Consider the following 16,167-nt stretch of genomic DNA (forward strand, 5'->3'; position numbering starts at 1 on the left):
AGTGACTTGCAACACCCTGTAGACCTCCCCTCTCTTCCTCCTGTGACCAAGCACACTTGTGGCTTTGTACTCACTTCCTTACACCACCCCCCACCTCCTGCCCTTTAAGAGCAAAAGAGCAGCAACTGGACCCAGGCTCCTGGGTCCAAATTCCAGCTCTGCTGCTTATTAGCCATGTGACCCTGGGCATACTCCATGACCTCTCCTTGCCTCAGTATGCTGATCAAGAAAACAGGGATAATGACAGAACCTCCCTCTTGTGGGGTGTGGTGAGGATGAAATGAATGTATGTCTATCAGGTGTTTACATCAGAGCCCAGTGCATGAGAGGTGCTCATTACTTGTGAGCTGTCACCAGGAAAACCCAATCACTCACACCTGAGGACTCCTGGGCCCTGGGGTCTCCCAGCTTTCTTGGCACCTCTGTGAACTAACCTCCATGGGTAGGGTGGGGCCTCAGTGGTCCCCAGCTGTGGATGGGACTGTGGGAGTACTGCATGACACCTAGAGCAAAAACCTGTGGCTCCCACCAGCCCTGGGGCCCAAGACCAGCTGCCCTCTCCTCTCAAAGCTGGAGTTGCTCTCACCCCTGCCTGCTAATAAGCTCCGTGTTCTGAAAGGGGGAAATCAGAACCATCTTATAGATGAGGAGACCGAGGCAAGAGGAGCTATTTTGTTCAAACCAGGAAATGCTAGAGCTCCGAATTCCAATGTGAGGGAGTCCAAAGTCCCTGGTTTCAACCTCTCCCACTGTGACCAAGTTCAGAGTAAGTCACGAAAACTGTGGCATGGGTGGGGAAGGTGGGGCTCACCTGTAGCAGCTCCAGGTCCGCAGGCTCTGCCTGGGTTGGCACCAGCTCCGTCAGCATCTCCGACATCACCCTCACGTTCCCACTCACCATTTCGAGCTCACTGCGCAGCTTCGCAATCTGAAACACACCATGGGCCATGGTGAGCTAAGCCAGGCGTCCAGAGCCAACCGCCGCCGCCAAGGAGAATCTGGCACCAGTAGCCAGGGCAGGGGTGAGGGCCCCCAGAGGAGCCGACCGCAAGTACCCTCTGGGCTCCTGAGCCACAGCCCTGCACTAGGAGGCCTTGGGTGGGCTGCCCCTCGCCCCCAGACCCCCTCAAAGAGGTGCTACCAACCGTCACCATCTCTAAACTGGGGAGCCTGGGTCAGGGAAGACCAAAAGGAGCGGAGCTGAGAGTTAAGTGCAGCACAGATATGGCTGGAGGGTGCTAGCAGCTCCGGGGCCCAGGTGGTAGCTAACGAGGCCCCGGGGGGCAGCTCCCAGCCACAGGGAGAGGAGAGAGTCAGGAGGCCTGCTTCCCTCCCAGAGTGACAGGATCTTACTCCTCCTCTCCTAGGACGGTAGGATTTTTACTCCCTTCTCCCGTCCTGTGAGGACAAGATGTTGTCTTGTTCCTGGTTTGCTCCTCCTGGCCTATTCTGGTATCCCAGACTCTCCCAAGTGTGAGTTCCAGCGCCACTCCCCCACTGGAGTATGATACTCAGATTTAGCACACGTTAAAAAGATGTCAGCAGGTTTTCAGTGATTGAAGGGTTCCGAGGTCTTGGCTTGGGCAATTGGTGGAAATCATGTTGCACAGTCTCCACACAGGTGAGGTGGTGAAGGGCCACTGGGCCAGTGTCTTCTGCTGTGGGGCTCTGTGGGGTGGTGTCCTCAGGAGCACTGTGTACACTGTGAATGTCCAGGAAGTGATCGGTATGGAAGTTCTAAAATTAATCTGCACAGGGATGCCTGGGTGGCTCAGTGGTAGAGAATCTGCCTTCAGCTCAGGACGTGATCCTGGAGTCCCGGGATCGAGTCCCACATCGGGCTCCCTGCATGAAGCCTGCTTCTCCCTCTGCCTGTGTCTCTGACTCTCTCATGAATAAATAAAATCTTTAAAAAATTAAATTAATCTGGACAAAGAATCCCTTGCCTTGGAATACCGCATGGGTCTAGTATTAAGTGGCCTACACTTGGAGAGATGCGTGTGACCTAGCTGATTTCAGAACAGGAATGTTACTATATTAAATTCACGATGCCTGATAGCACCTACCATTTACTGACCACCTATGAAGTGCCGAGCATTTAAATTTTACTGCTAATTAAACTTTACCATAGTCTTAACAAAGCACATATCACTATCCCAGACTTTATAGGTGAAGAAATGGGGGCTCAGACAAGTAGTACATCCACCGAGGTTCACAGATCCCTTCCAAACCCCACAAAAACATCTGGTGTTTGGCCTAACTGAACACTCTCAGTGTAAATTAGTGGAAAAACTACTGACCACAAGTCCAGCGTGTCCGGGTCAGATGGGACCTAATTACAACGGAGTCCGGGAGTGCTATCACTGCCTACCTCAAAGCCTTCCTATGCCCCAGAAGACAAAAGGGGAGCTGCAAATTAACAACCCCTACCTGGTTTTGTTTAGCAAGAGCCTCTGGTAGTGGATGTAACCAGTCTTAATCCACGCAGAGGTTAGACTTCAGGCAAACTGATGACAATAATAACCTGGTTACATAAAATTTGGATTGTGGGGTGATTTTACAATTTTTATGTACCTTTAATTTTTTGTCCAGTTGGGAAAACTTTTCTAGTAATACTTGTAACTCTGGGAGGTGAGTTTATAACTTGCTGTAAGATATCGAATACAGGGCAGCTCGGGTGGCTCAGCGGTTTGGCACCGCCTTCAGGCCAGGGTGTGATCCTGGAGACCTGGGATCAAGTCCCACGTCAGGGTCCCTGCATAGAGCCTGCTTCCTGCTCTGCCTGTGTTTCTGCCTCTCTCTCTCTCTGTGTCTCTCATGAATAAATAAAATATTAAAAAAAAAAGATCAAATACAGAAGTTTCTCTTCAGGTAGGTTGGGATGGGAAGGGACGCTGGCAGGTCTGTTCATAAATCCAAATGAGAGTGAGAATAGTGGATGCACTTTAGAAGGTCAGGTTTCACTTTGTTTCCATCACAGACCTGCGTCTCTCCCCTGTACCTTTATTTATTTATTTTTAATAAAGATTTTATTTATTTATTCATGAGAGACACAGAAAGAGAGGCAGAGACACAGAGGGAGGAGAAGCAGGCTCCACGCAGGGAGCCCGATGTGGGATTCGATCCTGGGAATCCAGGATTAGGCCCTGAGTCAAAGGCAGATGCTCAACCGCTGAGCCACCCAGGCGTCCCTCCCCTGTACCTTTAGCAGCTAAGTTTTCACACTTAGCTGATATGATGGCTCTGGAGTTCTTACCACGCCTCAAAAGGGGGCACCCCAACAACGCAAGGTCTTGACCCACATCCCAACAGCCATGTCTAAAATGAGAGTGCACTGGGACACCTGGCTGGCTCAGTCAGAACAGCATGCAGCTCTTCATCCCAGGGTTGTGAGTTTGAGCCCCACGCTGAGTGTAGAGATTATTTAAATCCATAAACAAATAAATAAATAGAACAAGCGTGCACCCAACACATACTGGTCACAGTGGCAGACATCCCTTTTGGGGTGGCCAGTCTCAGCAGGTGGTCTTGACCCACTGCTCTCAGAGGAAGAGAGAGAGGAGCAGAAGCTAAGTCAGCGTGCTATGGGTCTCTGGTGGGTGAGCTGAGCCTGCAAAGCTACACACACAGCCCTAGGAAAACCTGCCCCGGCCCCTGGCATCTAACACTACACCTCAAACCTTCTTGAGGCTTATGTGGGAAGCATCATAAAGAAGAGTTTAAAAAAAATTTTTGTGCAGATAAGTTTAAAACTGTTTTTTAGCCAGAACCTCTGTTCAAATGGAATCTTATTTGAGCACATAAATCCCACAAAGAAAATGCAGATGCTGTGGTTGAAGAGGCTGCCTGTTGGGCACTCCCCACCCCACCCCCTCCTGGGTGCTGCCTCAAGGGCTCCTCGGGGTACACAGTACACAGTTTGGAGAACCGCTGGCTGGGGTGCAAGACAGAGCCTGATGGGAGTCAGGCACCCTTGAGCTTGAATCCCACCACCATCTCTGAGGACCTGTGTGTGGCTCCGGGCAAGGGAGTTTGTCTAAGCCTCATTTTTTTTTTTTTTTTTTTAAGCCTCATTTTTGAAACAGGATGAATGATACATACTCTATGGGGCTGCTACGATGACATACCGAGAAGGGCCCTTCCTGACCCATGCGTGGCTCTGACTCAGGTTTCTTTACCTGCTCAGTGGTGGGTGTGATGGGTGTGTCACTGGGGAGCGTGGCCGGGATGGGCAGGGAGGTGGTGTGCTGGGTGGAGTCTCCTCCATGGCTGGCGTCAGTGCCCACGGAATTCTGCCCTGATGGTACCTCAGAGCTGAACACGGTCTAGATGGTGGAAGGTGGGATCAGCGAGGCCAGTGGGGCAGGTGGTAATCCCCCACCTTCCCTCACACTGCTCCCCAGGTGACGTCTCCTCACCCTCTGGGGCGTGTGGATGGGTGACAGCATGTCCAAGTCGGTCATTGGGAATTCCAGGCCCTTCCTCCGCAGGTCCTCGTACACGGCCACCACACCTGTCAAGTCAGGTGAGCTGCGGAACGCGTCAGCCCAGGACTGAGAGGGGAGAAGGGGACACGGCCGGTAACCACTGTTCACCGTCTCCCTGGCAAGCCGCCTGCCCATCCCCAGAGAGCAAAAAGTCCCTCCCTGATTGTTGGTGTCTGGGTTATGGCCCTGCCAAGCAAGGCCACCCCACACTCAGACCCTTCAGTGAGTGCATAAACAAGACGGCCCCACACGGCCCCGCAGGAGAAACAGACAGAAGCAAAGGGGAAAAGAGCAACAATGGTGGGGCAGCCTCCAACCCCCCCGCCAGCCTGCCTGCCTGCACTCACCTGGATGAGGTTGAGCACCTTGTCGTGCACGATGGTGGGGGGGTTGTTCTTGGGCAGGATGGTCCTCACCAGCACGCCCTCCACAAAGTCCTGGCTGGCCACCAGCAAGTGGAAGCGATGCCCGCAGTTCTTGACGCAGGTTTCTAAGACCTGGAGGCCGGGAGGCACCCATGAGCACTCATGAGGGGAGGGGGAGCACCCAGGACTGGACCCCATCCTCGCATTCGGTCTCTATCCCAGAGGGGCTGAGAGGGGGATGGTTTCCCTAGAGGGAGACCCTGGAACCCAGAGAAGCGGGGACCGTGCCATGATTCGGGGGCTGGTGTGCTGGTTAGCGGCCCCCGCTGAGGGGTGCCTATCCTGATGCTGCTTCTGAAGTGACTACTTCAGGGGGCGGGTAGCTCTCCAAGTGGAAACCAAAGTGAACTTTCATAATCAGTTGGTGACCCTGCAGCCCCAGAAAAAGGCACTGAACTTCCCTCCCTGCTTCTTGTTCCTACTGCTGGGCACAAGTGCCTTGCTTTTCAGCGTAGCCAGACTCCCCGGATGCGAGTGCTGCTGTAGGGGAGGCTGGGACACAGTGCTCTCATCTCCATCCCAGCCAAACTCCTGCGACAGCCAGGATGTCCCCTCTTGCCTGGCTTGTCCCCAGCCACTGGGATTTGCTTTATGTTCATTTTTCAGGGCATCCAAGGGCCGGTCAGCACCCAGTGTGGCCTGCCAGGCTTTCTGCCCTGCCAACGTCTGGGTTTACTGAGCTTCTATGTCACCTGGCAGGTTCTGTGGCACAAGCTCTCCGTGACCGGTTCTGGAGAGATGTGGGTCCCTCAGTCTGTTCCCTAGGCCAGCAGGTTGGAGAGAACTTTTCCAAGTGGCTTCTCATGCCACTCTGCATCTGCTAGCACACACAGGACAGCGCTTCGCCCGCAGACCTTTCCTTCCCAGCCCTTGCAAGAGGAGCCCCAGGGCGGCTGGAGTCCTGCTGGGCCTGGGAGGAGGTGTGGTTCTACCATGGACAGACACACGGATGGACAGGGCACTCACCGTGAGAGCCAGCATCACCTCATGGAAATTCTTGTTTCCTACGATTCTCTTCTTCACTGCTCGGAAGGCATCTTTGGGACTGGGCAGGAGGACAAAAGGAAAGATGGGCTGAGGAATGGAACCTTCTTATCCAACACATGGGGCTGCCTGCCTAACTAAGGTCAGGAGGCACGGAACACAGGCCATGGCATTTATTTGTTCTGTGTCCTGTTGAACACGTAGGTTTGAATCACTACACAAACTGCCTGCCCCCCAGAAGTCCTCAGTAGGTCATAAAATACCTGGCAAGGATTCTCCGTGTATGGACCCTGGACCCCCTGCACCAGAATCCCCTGGCAGGGGAGGCATGACGGTTTGTCAAACACGTAAACCCCAGGCTCCCAGCCTAGACCCTGAGCCAAGCCCTCGGGGAGGCTGTGTGCTCACCATGCCCCCGGGGTACACTGAGGTTTGAGAACCAGTCACCTGCAGGCATAGAGTCCCAGTGCCCCTTCCCTGGCCTCCCTGCCACATCCTTCTACTCGTCTAAGTAGCCACACGTGCTGGCACCATGCTGGGGGCTGGGGACACTCTGGGGAACACGCAGCTCTGCTTTCAAGGACCACGTGTCCCGGGGAGACCCACATCCATGTGGGGAAGGAGAGAGGCCTGCAGTCAGAGTGAGTGGCTGTTGGGGAGGGGGCTCAGGGGAGTCCTCTCAGAGGAGGTGGCATCCCAGCTGGATGTGAGCAAGTGATGGAGCCAGCTGTGGGCGGCAAGGGAAGTGGTTCAGGCAGGGGTGGAAGGGACTGAAGGGAGGCCGAGTGGGGAGGCAGAGGGAGAGGCTGGAGAGGCCCAGTGGTCACGGTAGGCAGGGTGGAGACACCCAAGTGTGGGGGGAGCCCTGAAGGCCTTGGCGGCAGCCTACACCCCCACCCTATCGCCCACTCCACCGGAACTGCCTCACCCCTGCATCCTGTCCTTCCACACTGTTCGGGTGAAGTCCATGTGGCCCCAACTGCTCTGGCCTAAAAGGCTTTGGGGCCCCCAACTTCCATGCCTACCTGGTGAAGGCACAGCTAAAACCGGCCTCACCCAAGGCTGTCCCAGTCCATTTCCCTGGTGCGCACTGCATTGTGGCTCCTACCCAGGTGCTGCCTGGCTAAAGAGGTGCCTCCCAGAGGGCGGGGATGGCATCTCCTTTGACACTTTTTTTTTTTTTTTTGACACTTTGCCTTGACAGAGCCCAGCCCGCTCCAGGAGCATGAGCGATTCCTATGTCTCCTGGGGCCAGATGTCTGCCAGGCATCTGTTCAGTGCTGACCCTGTCAAGGGCAGGTCAGGAAAGGCAGAAACCCTGACACGGGCCCCCCAACATGGGTGAAGGCGGCAGGGAAGGAGGGGAGGATCCATGGAGGCCTAATCAAGGCTGTGACGGAGAGGACACGCTTTATGTTCATTTTTCTCTGGCGGGCTGGGCCCCTGTCCCAGGAGACAGGGCACTGGGGCCCCTCCTCACCCTCAGAACTCCTCGCTTGCAGCCTCAGCTCTCTAAAGGGACCTGTCTCCACTTCTCATAGAGGGGCCCAGAGACTGGGAATCAGAAGTCCTGGCTGAGGTGCAATGGCTGTGGGGCCTCTTGTCTCTAGTAACAGGTCAGGAGCACAGAGTGGATGACAAGGAGGCCACAACACTGTGCAGGGTAGACCAGAGACTTGAGTTTAGATGACAAGCTTGGTGAGGCCAAGGGTCCCATCTGCTTTGCTCACTGCTGGTCCCTAGTGTCTCATGCAGGGCCTGCAACATAGGTTGTGCTCACATCAACGGCAGCAACTGAACCCACACTCGCATGAGCCCCAGTTCCACCAATGTTTACGAGGAAGCAGGGGCTTGCTTCTCCAAGGACATCCATGAAGCCCCCAGGCCTTCCCAGAGGCTGTGAGCATCCCTGCCCTCCACCTTTTATCTCAGTGGTCCTGCTGTTGTCGTCTGCTCACCGCTCTCCAGTTGATGCACAGGAGGCCAGGGTGGCGCAGGTGTCCTCTACCAGCTGCTTGGCAAGTGCCCTGAGCACCACTGGGGATGCAGAAGCTGCCTGCAGCCACTGTGTGCTGAGCTGGGTGCTCTTTGCCCACTGCCTGCTTCCAGCCGGCCCCTCTCCCCACAAAGCACTACCTGGCTAAGAGGGACCTCACAGGCCAACTGGATTATCCCAGTGAGAATGGAAGAGGTCCTGCTCCGGCTGTTCTGATTTTCCAGAACAAAGGCCTTGTCAGGCAGTCCTTCCTGATGGCTATAGTGGTCACACCATATCCCATCCTTTCTGGGTTCTCCTGAGAAGGACACTGACCCTGCTTGGCCTCTCTGCCCCATTCAGGACCTTGGGCTTATTGCTGGAAGAATCTAAAAGAGCTTTACCTCCGAGGATTAAGACCTAGGGAGGTACAGTGACTTGCCCAAGGTCACACAGCTGGTCAGTGACAGCTAGTCAGAGACCAAGAACCCACGGCCACGATGCCTCCACTACAGCATGCGCCCCGGTGTGACCTGCATACTGGAAATGTTGAGGAGAGGCTAACGCCGATGGGTTCTCATTTCTGCTTTACTGTCATTGTCTTCTCTGTGTCCCCTGACCCCAATCTTAAGGAAATGAAAGTCTATTGCTCATAGAGAAAGCTGGGAGTCCCCCCTGCCCATTCCAGGCCACAGAATGCAGAACGGTGCTTGGGGCCATGTCCCAATGTCGGGGGCTGCCAGCTGGCCTTGTCCTGGAGGATGTGGCCCAGGGATGTTCTAAGGGGTCTAGTTGACCAGGCCACCACTGAGAAACACGCGTGGCCTGACAACTGCCAGGGGCGTGTCTCTCTCTGGTCCGTCTAATGACAGTGTTGGGTGGGATTTTGGTTCCCAAATGCCTAAAACGCCACACTTCTGCCTAGGGTGGGACCTGGACAATGTCTGCAGCCCTCCTGGTACCAAGGGCCACCAGCAGGGTCTACCTGTGTGCCACAGCAAGGATGGGACAGGAGTCCTCCAGAGGGGAGGGCAGGTTGGGCTGCTGCCGGCCATCTCTGGGCCCACCCATCCCCACTCCAGTCCCTCCTGCAGGCCTCACCCTTCCTCCGTCTCGTTGATGATGTCACAGATCTCCATGTTGAGGGCCCAGTCCTCGCTCTGCAGGGAGCCATCTGTCGCCTTCTCTGCAGAGGAGAGAGCACAAGTCACAGTGTGTGTGTGGGGGTGGGGGGAGCGGCCGGGTGCCAGATGGACAAAGTCAGATAGCTGCGTGCAGGTGTGTGGTGCGGGGCCAGGGTGGGAAGAGCCAGGGCAGGAAGAGCCAGGGAGGAGGAGGAGGAGGACAATGACAGATGCTTTCTGGGCACCCAAGAAGGGCCAGGCCATGTGCGAATGGCTACCTGCCTTGTCCCGTTTTGTCATTTAATGCTTTTTTTTTGGGGGGGGGTGTGCTGTACTTTATTTCTGTATTATAGGGCTGTACTCTATCTCTGTATATTTACTCTTTTAATTATGTTAAAATACACATAATACTTGCAATCTTAACCATCTTTTAGTGTATAATTCAGGGGCATCAAATATACTCACAGTGTTGTGCAGCCATCCCCACCAGCCATCCTTGCCACCTTTTTCATCTTGTAAACGTACAACTCTAACTCCCCACCCTCCCCTCCCACAGCCCTGGCAACCACCACTACACTTTCTTTCTTTCTTTTTTTTTTTTTTTTTAAAGATTTTATTTATTTGAGAGAGAGAGAGAGACCAGGAGCATGAGTCATGGGAAAGGGGCAGAGGACAGGGAGAAGCAGACTCCCTGCTGGGCAGGGAGCCCAATGTGAAACTTGATCCCAGGACTCCAGGATCATGACCTGAGCCAAAGGCAGATGCTCAACCACTGAACCCCCCAGGTGTCCCAATACAGTCTTTACAGCTCTGATGCCCTACGTACTCCATTACAAGGAATCGTACAGTACATGTCATTTAATTCTCAACTCTGTCTACCCATGCAATGAATGGGGCCAGGAATCCAGCAGCCCTGGCCTTATAGTGCTTGTTTTTGACATGAAATGGTGGTGATAGTGTTTTATTTTTGCAAAGAAAATGTCCCTTGTTGACTCTTATCTTTTGGTAACCATTCACACGGTTCAAAATGTAAACGGTTCCAAAGTGGCACACAATGGAGAGTAAATCTGTCTCCTGTGTCCCAGACCAAGGGGCCCTACTGGACCAGTTTCCTCTCAAACCTCCCAGAGACATTCTTTACCTACGAAGCAAAGGGTCCAGAGTAGTTGAAGTCTCGCCTCCGTTACCAGCAGCTGGCCTGGCCTCTTCTCCTTGGAGCCAGTGTCTGTCTGAAGACTGGGCGGACACAAGCCACCCCGCAGAACAGCCCCAAGGGAGTGGCAATAATACAAACAAGGCATCTGCATGGTTCTTGCCACAAAATAGATGCTCGGTAAGGGGCAGCGGTTCTTTTATTTTTACATTGAGGTGAAGCCTGCATCACATAAAATTAGCCATTTTAAATTATACAATCTAGTGGCAGTTAGTGCACTCACAATGCTGGGCAACTGTGACCTCTACCTGGTTCAGGCCAAATCAGAGGGTAGGATTTCCAGCCTGGAGTCAGCTACAACATTCTCAAGGCTGTCAAGGCCAGGGTCACTCCCCTCTGCACTCTTCTAGAATCTATCCTCATGCAGCCCAGTTTTTCGTTTTTGTTTAAGTAGGCTCCACATCCAGTGTGGAGCCCAATGTGCAGCCTGAACTCACAACCCTGAGATTGGACCTGAGCTGAGATCAAGGGTTGGACACTTAACTGACTGAGCCTCCCGGGCGCCCCATTAGATAAGCTCCACAGAGCACAGAAATAGTCCAGTCTCCTGCTTTTTTGGGGCCAACATTCTAGCTTACAAATTACCACTGGCTGGCATGCAATGTACCCTAGTTAGGACTGTGGGACAAGATAGGACCGGTCAATGTTTTAAGGTTCAGGGAGTAATAAGACCCTTGGTGTCCTGATGCTGGGCACTATCCACATCCCCCTCCATCACAGCCCTCTCCCCTAGCTCCCAGACCTGGCTCCTGCTGGCACAGGGCACCTGCCAGCACGGTGCCGTCAGTGGTCTGGTGTCGACCAACAGCTCCTGAAGGACTGGGCCCATGTGGCTTGTTATCTGATGTGACTGTACAGCCGTCCTGCACAGGGGACCCTCTGGCTCTGTTCACCCAGAGAGCTGAGGCTGCGGGGGGCTAAGGGGCCCCTCACTTGCTGCACAGCTACTCATGTGCCAGGTCTGCTCCTGGCACTGGAGATGGAAGCAATGGTGGACCAGTAAGGCACATGTGGTCCCCGCCCTGTGGTGCCCAAAGGGGCTGAGGCAGACTGAGAGCCTAGGCCCTGCGACAGGGCAGGGCCCTTTACTAGCTGGGCAGACAGGCCCATTCTGCAGGACGATGCCTGGGCTGGGCTGCCTGGGCTGGGCTGGGCTGGGCTGGCAGTCAGCTCCCTAAAACTGGTTTCTATGATGTTGGTTTTGAATATTTTATTTATTTATTTATTTATTTATTTATTTATTTATTTATTATTATTTATTTATTTATTATTTATTTATGATAGTCAGAGAGAGAGAGAGAGAGAGAGAGAGAGAGGCAGAGACACAGGCAGAGGGAGAAGTAGGCTCCATTCACCGGGAGCCCGACGTGGGACTCGATCCCGGGTCTCCAGGATCGCGCCCTGGGCCAAAGGCAGGCGCCAAACCGCTGCGCCACCCAGGGATCCCTATGATGTTGGTTTTGAAAAGGCCTGACCTTCGTTCCGCCTGAGGTCCTGTGGACAGACAGACGCTAGGGTAGCTCAGGGTACGAGCCAGGCAGCTGGGACACCCAGGTAGGGACCCAGCAGCAGGGCGAGGTGCTTTACTCCCTAGACTATGGCTGGGGGAGGTGATGAGGAAGGTTTCCTTTAAAAGGGCTGAAAGATGGGCTTGTTTGTCCCACAATGATGTCCTGTGGCTCCTTTATGTCACATCGCCCACCCTTGGGGACTTGCACACTTACTGAGCCATGTGGGAAGAACTAAAGAGAGGTGGACGGGTACTTCTCTGTGCGGAGGGAGCCAGGCTCCTTTTTGGAGGATGTGGGGGGACAGTGGCTAATCAAAATGTGGAACCTGCTGCTCCTTCAGAAACCACACCTTGGTGACCCCCAGTCACATGGGCCAGAGGACTGTCACCTCCAGCTCCCGGCCACAACATTCTGCTAAGGCCAGCTGCCTCGACGACTCCTGCCTTGCTTCTTTCCCTCCATGTCCCCTGCTGCCCCAGAGTGAACTTTCTGAACCTAGAAGTGATCATGTCCCTCTCGTGTCCCAAATCCTCCAAAGGCTCCCCCCGGCTCTTGGCCTGACCCACCTGCCCTTCCTCAGCAACCCTTTAACTCCCCAGTTATAGATCAAGCACTGTGAGCTGTTTATATAGGAACACAGCTGGATCCTCCTGGCCCCACGAGGTGTGCATCACTGACCCTACCTGAGGAGGGGACTGACACACAGAGTGGTCACACAGTGGTCCCCAGGGGCCGGGGAGCTCTGCCCTTCCAGAAGCATCCTCCTGTCCCCTCGTCCCGGAGCCCTGGCTCCACCAGCAGACCTCTCAGTGTTAGACCCCCCCGCCAGTGACCCCTGAAAGTGAGGGGCACCTCTCTTCTCCTGGGGGAGGAGCATTTCAGTCTTAGAAGGGATTCAGGTCAGTTTGGAAAGGCAAGCACTAGGTAGGCTAAGGGGCAGCTGGGGGATTTATAAGGCAGAGGAACACCATGGCAGGGAATTGGGGGGTGCAAGAGGACAGGGAGCACAGGTCTGAGCCCTACCTCAGCAGAGCTCCAAGTTCTCCAATCCTGAGGGGGCAGAGCCATGCAGAGGACAGAGTTCTTTTGGGGAATGGGGTGAGGGGGTCAAAAGGAGGTTTCAGTGAGCGTAACCAGGGAGAGGAAGAGGAGGAAGAGGCAGTGGAGACACAAGACCCACCCGGGCCATCTTGGCAGAAGAAAGGTGTGTCCAGAGCAGGACAGGCACAGCCTGTGCCTCGCATGCCAGCTCCCTGCAGCTCTGGGGAGTTTCCAGACTTCCTTAATGAAGAATTCCATGGAGTGGGCATCCTCCACTGAGGGCAGAAATTTAAAGCCATAGGAATCTGGGAATATTTGTTTTGTTTTTGTTTTTAACCACAAAAGTAACTCAGCTTGCTATTTTAAAAAGGAAGAAAAACAAAGAATGATAACCGGCTTCCCACCCTTTGGGCTATGGGTGGTAACCTTCAAAGGTCCCGGGCAGCTGTTCTGCTCTTGTCCCCAGCTCCTGAGGACGCCAGGCCCTGCAAAGCCCCGCCTGGGTTCAGGCCGCAGGGCAGCTGTGCAGGGGCTGGCTATCCTTGGCTGTGGATCATGAGGCCCTTGTCTGCCTGTCCTCTCTGTGTCAGGCCTCGTGCAGACATCGACATCACCTTTCCGGGAAGGCTCCAGAAAGTCTGCCTGGCACAGTGGCAGGTCCAGTCAGGCTGGGCAGCAGCACAGGCTGCAGGAGTGGGATGAGTCTAGCCCCATGTCCTAAGTTGGGGATTACAGGCCCACTCAGTCTCTGTTCCCTCCTCTGTAAAACCAAGGTAAGACTGCTTGCCTCACGGGCACTGTGACATTTCAGCCAGATGTCAGGTAAAGAGCAGTAATGAGTAACTGCTAAGTACCATGACTGTGACCTGGGGCGAGAGCAGGCAAGAGTGGCCACCACAGACACAGCTCTTGGCCCCTGGTCCCAGCCTGATTCTTGAGGGAGGGGGACTCCCCACAGTTGGAAGACAGTGACCTTCTCGGCTCCTTCCACTGCTTTGGAGAAGTCCACGTCTGTGGGCGCTTGGCGGAACCAGTGGTCAGCACCACACACTTAAACCTCACTGAATATTTGCTCCTGCGTCAGTCTTGGTGGGAGCAGCATAGAGCTTTCTCCCCACCACTCTGCATATTCAAATAGTCACCCAGTCTGTGAATTCCAGCCACTCGGTGCATCTCAGTTTGTACCCAGTCTGTCATCACAGTGGCAGCTCTTGTTCAGGCCCTGTCACCCTCCCCAGGCCCAGACTGTCACCTTCACACTCTTCTCTTCAAACATTATTTCCAACTAGAACATCCTTTCATCTGCAAAACCAACCAGGTCCTGCCCTCGGCAAGTCTATGGTCCAGCAGGAGGCCACCATCAAAAAGGTGAAAGACTGGGCACTGAGATAGGACAGGGTGTGAGATCTAGATGTGCTGACATAGAGAAGGAAATGAGCCAGCTAATCCCTGCTCATCTTTTAAGGCCCTACCCCCATGCCAGCTCCTCAATATATCTGCCAGTGTGGACTGTGTCACTGTGACCTGGACTGTCATCCTGCACTGTGTCAGTAACACCATGAATAATAGTGACAAAATGACTGGCATTCACTGAATGTCAGCTTGTGCAAGCTGCTCAGTATACCTCCTCTCAGGTCACCTCCCCACAGCCTCTACCATGCATGGGGGCAGCTGGGGTCCAACACCTAGAAGTGGAGGAATGGGGATGTACAGAGGGGGCTATGTGGCTCTAAACCCCAGCACCTCTCACTCTGCCCCGCCCTTCAAGGACAGCTCTACCCAACTAGGGTGGACCTGGAGCTCCTGGGGGCCTTACCTCTGGTGGGACAGAGAGCAGAGGCTTGTTGAGTGTTTGTGGAAGGCCAACGGCCCTCAGACTGCCCTGCTGCTCTGGGTTCAACACTGAGTAACTGCCCCGCCGTCCTGCTCTGATGCTATACAGTGTGCTTCTCGGATGGTAAGCTCCCGTCGCCCTTTCCATTTTGAACCCTTGTGATATTGGGGTGGCTCTTATAAATGATGACCTGGGCATTTTTTTCTTTTCATTCTCCATGGCATTTTAGATTCAATGAAGTGCGGCTTGTGAGCAGTGAGGAATGATCTTCAAGGCCTGTGACAACCAGCTGACCTAGTCCCACCCTAGGCTATGACAATGACATGGTGTGTCAGCTCCGAGTGGCTCCCACATACCTTCTTTTGAGACCCTACCCCAGCAAGGGCGGCAGAGCCATGTTCCTTTTAGACCACATTTACAGATCACCATCTTTCCATTGGAAATCCCACCTGCTCATGTCACTCAAAGGAATCACAGTGATCCCTTTGGGGACTTCCTTTCAGTTTTTAATCTTTGGGGATTTTAAAAAACACATTTGTTTAACTTTTTTTTTTTGAGTGTATAATGGTACTATGGCTAAAGATTATTATTTTTATTTTTTTAATTATTTTTTTTCTTAAGATTTATTTTTATTTATTCATGATAGAGAACGAGAGAGAGAGAGAGAGTGAGAGAGGCAGAGACATAGGCAGAGGGAGAAGCAGGCTCCATGCCAGGAACCCGATGCGGGACTCGATCCCGGGACTCCAGAATCGCGCCCTGGGCCAAAGGCAGGCGTGAAACCGCCGAGCCACCCAGGGATCCCCTAAAGATTATTTTTAAAGAAGATATTCCTTACCTTTTAGAGATATAGGTATGAAATATTTATGAGTGAAAGAATACGATGTTTGGAATTTGCTGTAAGCAACACCTGCCCTCTGTTCGCTTCCTTGTTCCCTATCAGCCATCTGCCTCTGTCCTCGGCCTAGTGCCCCCATCCCACCCACCCACCCACCCACCCTTCTACCTGCTTTCTCTACACCTTCTGCCCGCCCATCTCCCTCACACCCACCTCTCTGCCCGCCCATGACATTCTCGCAGCAGTATTATTTGTCCAGCCCTGTGGCAGGTGCGAGGGAGGCAAACATGAAGAATATTCCTTGCCCTGCAGGAGGTCCTAAAGGTGGTCAGGGATGACAGCTGGACAAACACTTTCAGAGCAAAGTGACATGATCGAGGCCAGCTCAGGGAGCCAGAGAGCCAAGAGACAAGGGTGAACACCTGCAGAGGGAACAGGGAAGGTCTGAACTGAGCTGAGTACAAGATGCCGGGCTGGGCAGGTGGACAAGGGAGGTTCTTGGGAGATGTACAGATTTGCTGAATGAAGGAATCAATGATAAGTCGGGAAGAAGAGGACAGAAGGGCTTGCAGGTCAGTCTCAGGCACTGGGAAGAAGTGACCTGAGGGAAGGAGATAATCCCAGGGGGAGCAGGCAGCCAGAGGAGAAAGGTGAGGCTGCTGAGGCAGAGGGAAATATGCCCATGGCCTGGGGTGGCCCATCGTCAAAGTTGGCACGGATCTGCACCAGAACCCA

The 16,167-nt window shown here is 53.8% G+C and overlaps 1 protein-coding gene across 3 annotated transcripts in view; it reads right to left on the reverse strand.

Moving 5' to 3' along the window:
* Positions 1-16,167, reverse strand: part of TOM1 (target of myb1 membrane trafficking protein) — a 39,832-nt gene that overhangs the window by 14,231 nt on the left and 9,434 nt on the right. For 2 of the 3 annotated variants that reach the window (XM_055328387.1, XM_055328388.1), the window contains exons 2-7: positions 8,973-9,057; positions 5,879-5,957; positions 4,835-4,984; positions 4,419-4,553; positions 4,179-4,325; positions 812-928 (exon numbers count right to left, since the gene is read on the reverse strand). In XM_055328387.1, coding sequence (XP_055184362.1) covers positions 812-928; positions 4,179-4,325; positions 4,419-4,553; positions 4,835-4,984; positions 5,879-5,957; positions 8,973-9,057 — 713 coding nt within the window. The remainder of the gene's footprint in view (positions 1-811; positions 929-4,178; positions 4,326-4,418; positions 4,554-4,834; positions 4,985-5,878; positions 5,958-8,972; positions 9,058-16,167) is intronic. The other variant, XM_055328389.1, reaches the window with a different exon arrangement.

The sequence above is a fragment of the Nyctereutes procyonoides genome, unplaced genomic scaffold (assembly GCF_905146905.1).
Source record: "Nyctereutes procyonoides isolate TBG_1078 unplaced genomic scaffold, NYPRO_anot_genome, whole genome shotgun sequence".
Taxonomy (NCBI): Eukaryota; Metazoa; Chordata; class Mammalia; order Carnivora; family Canidae; genus Nyctereutes; species Nyctereutes procyonoides.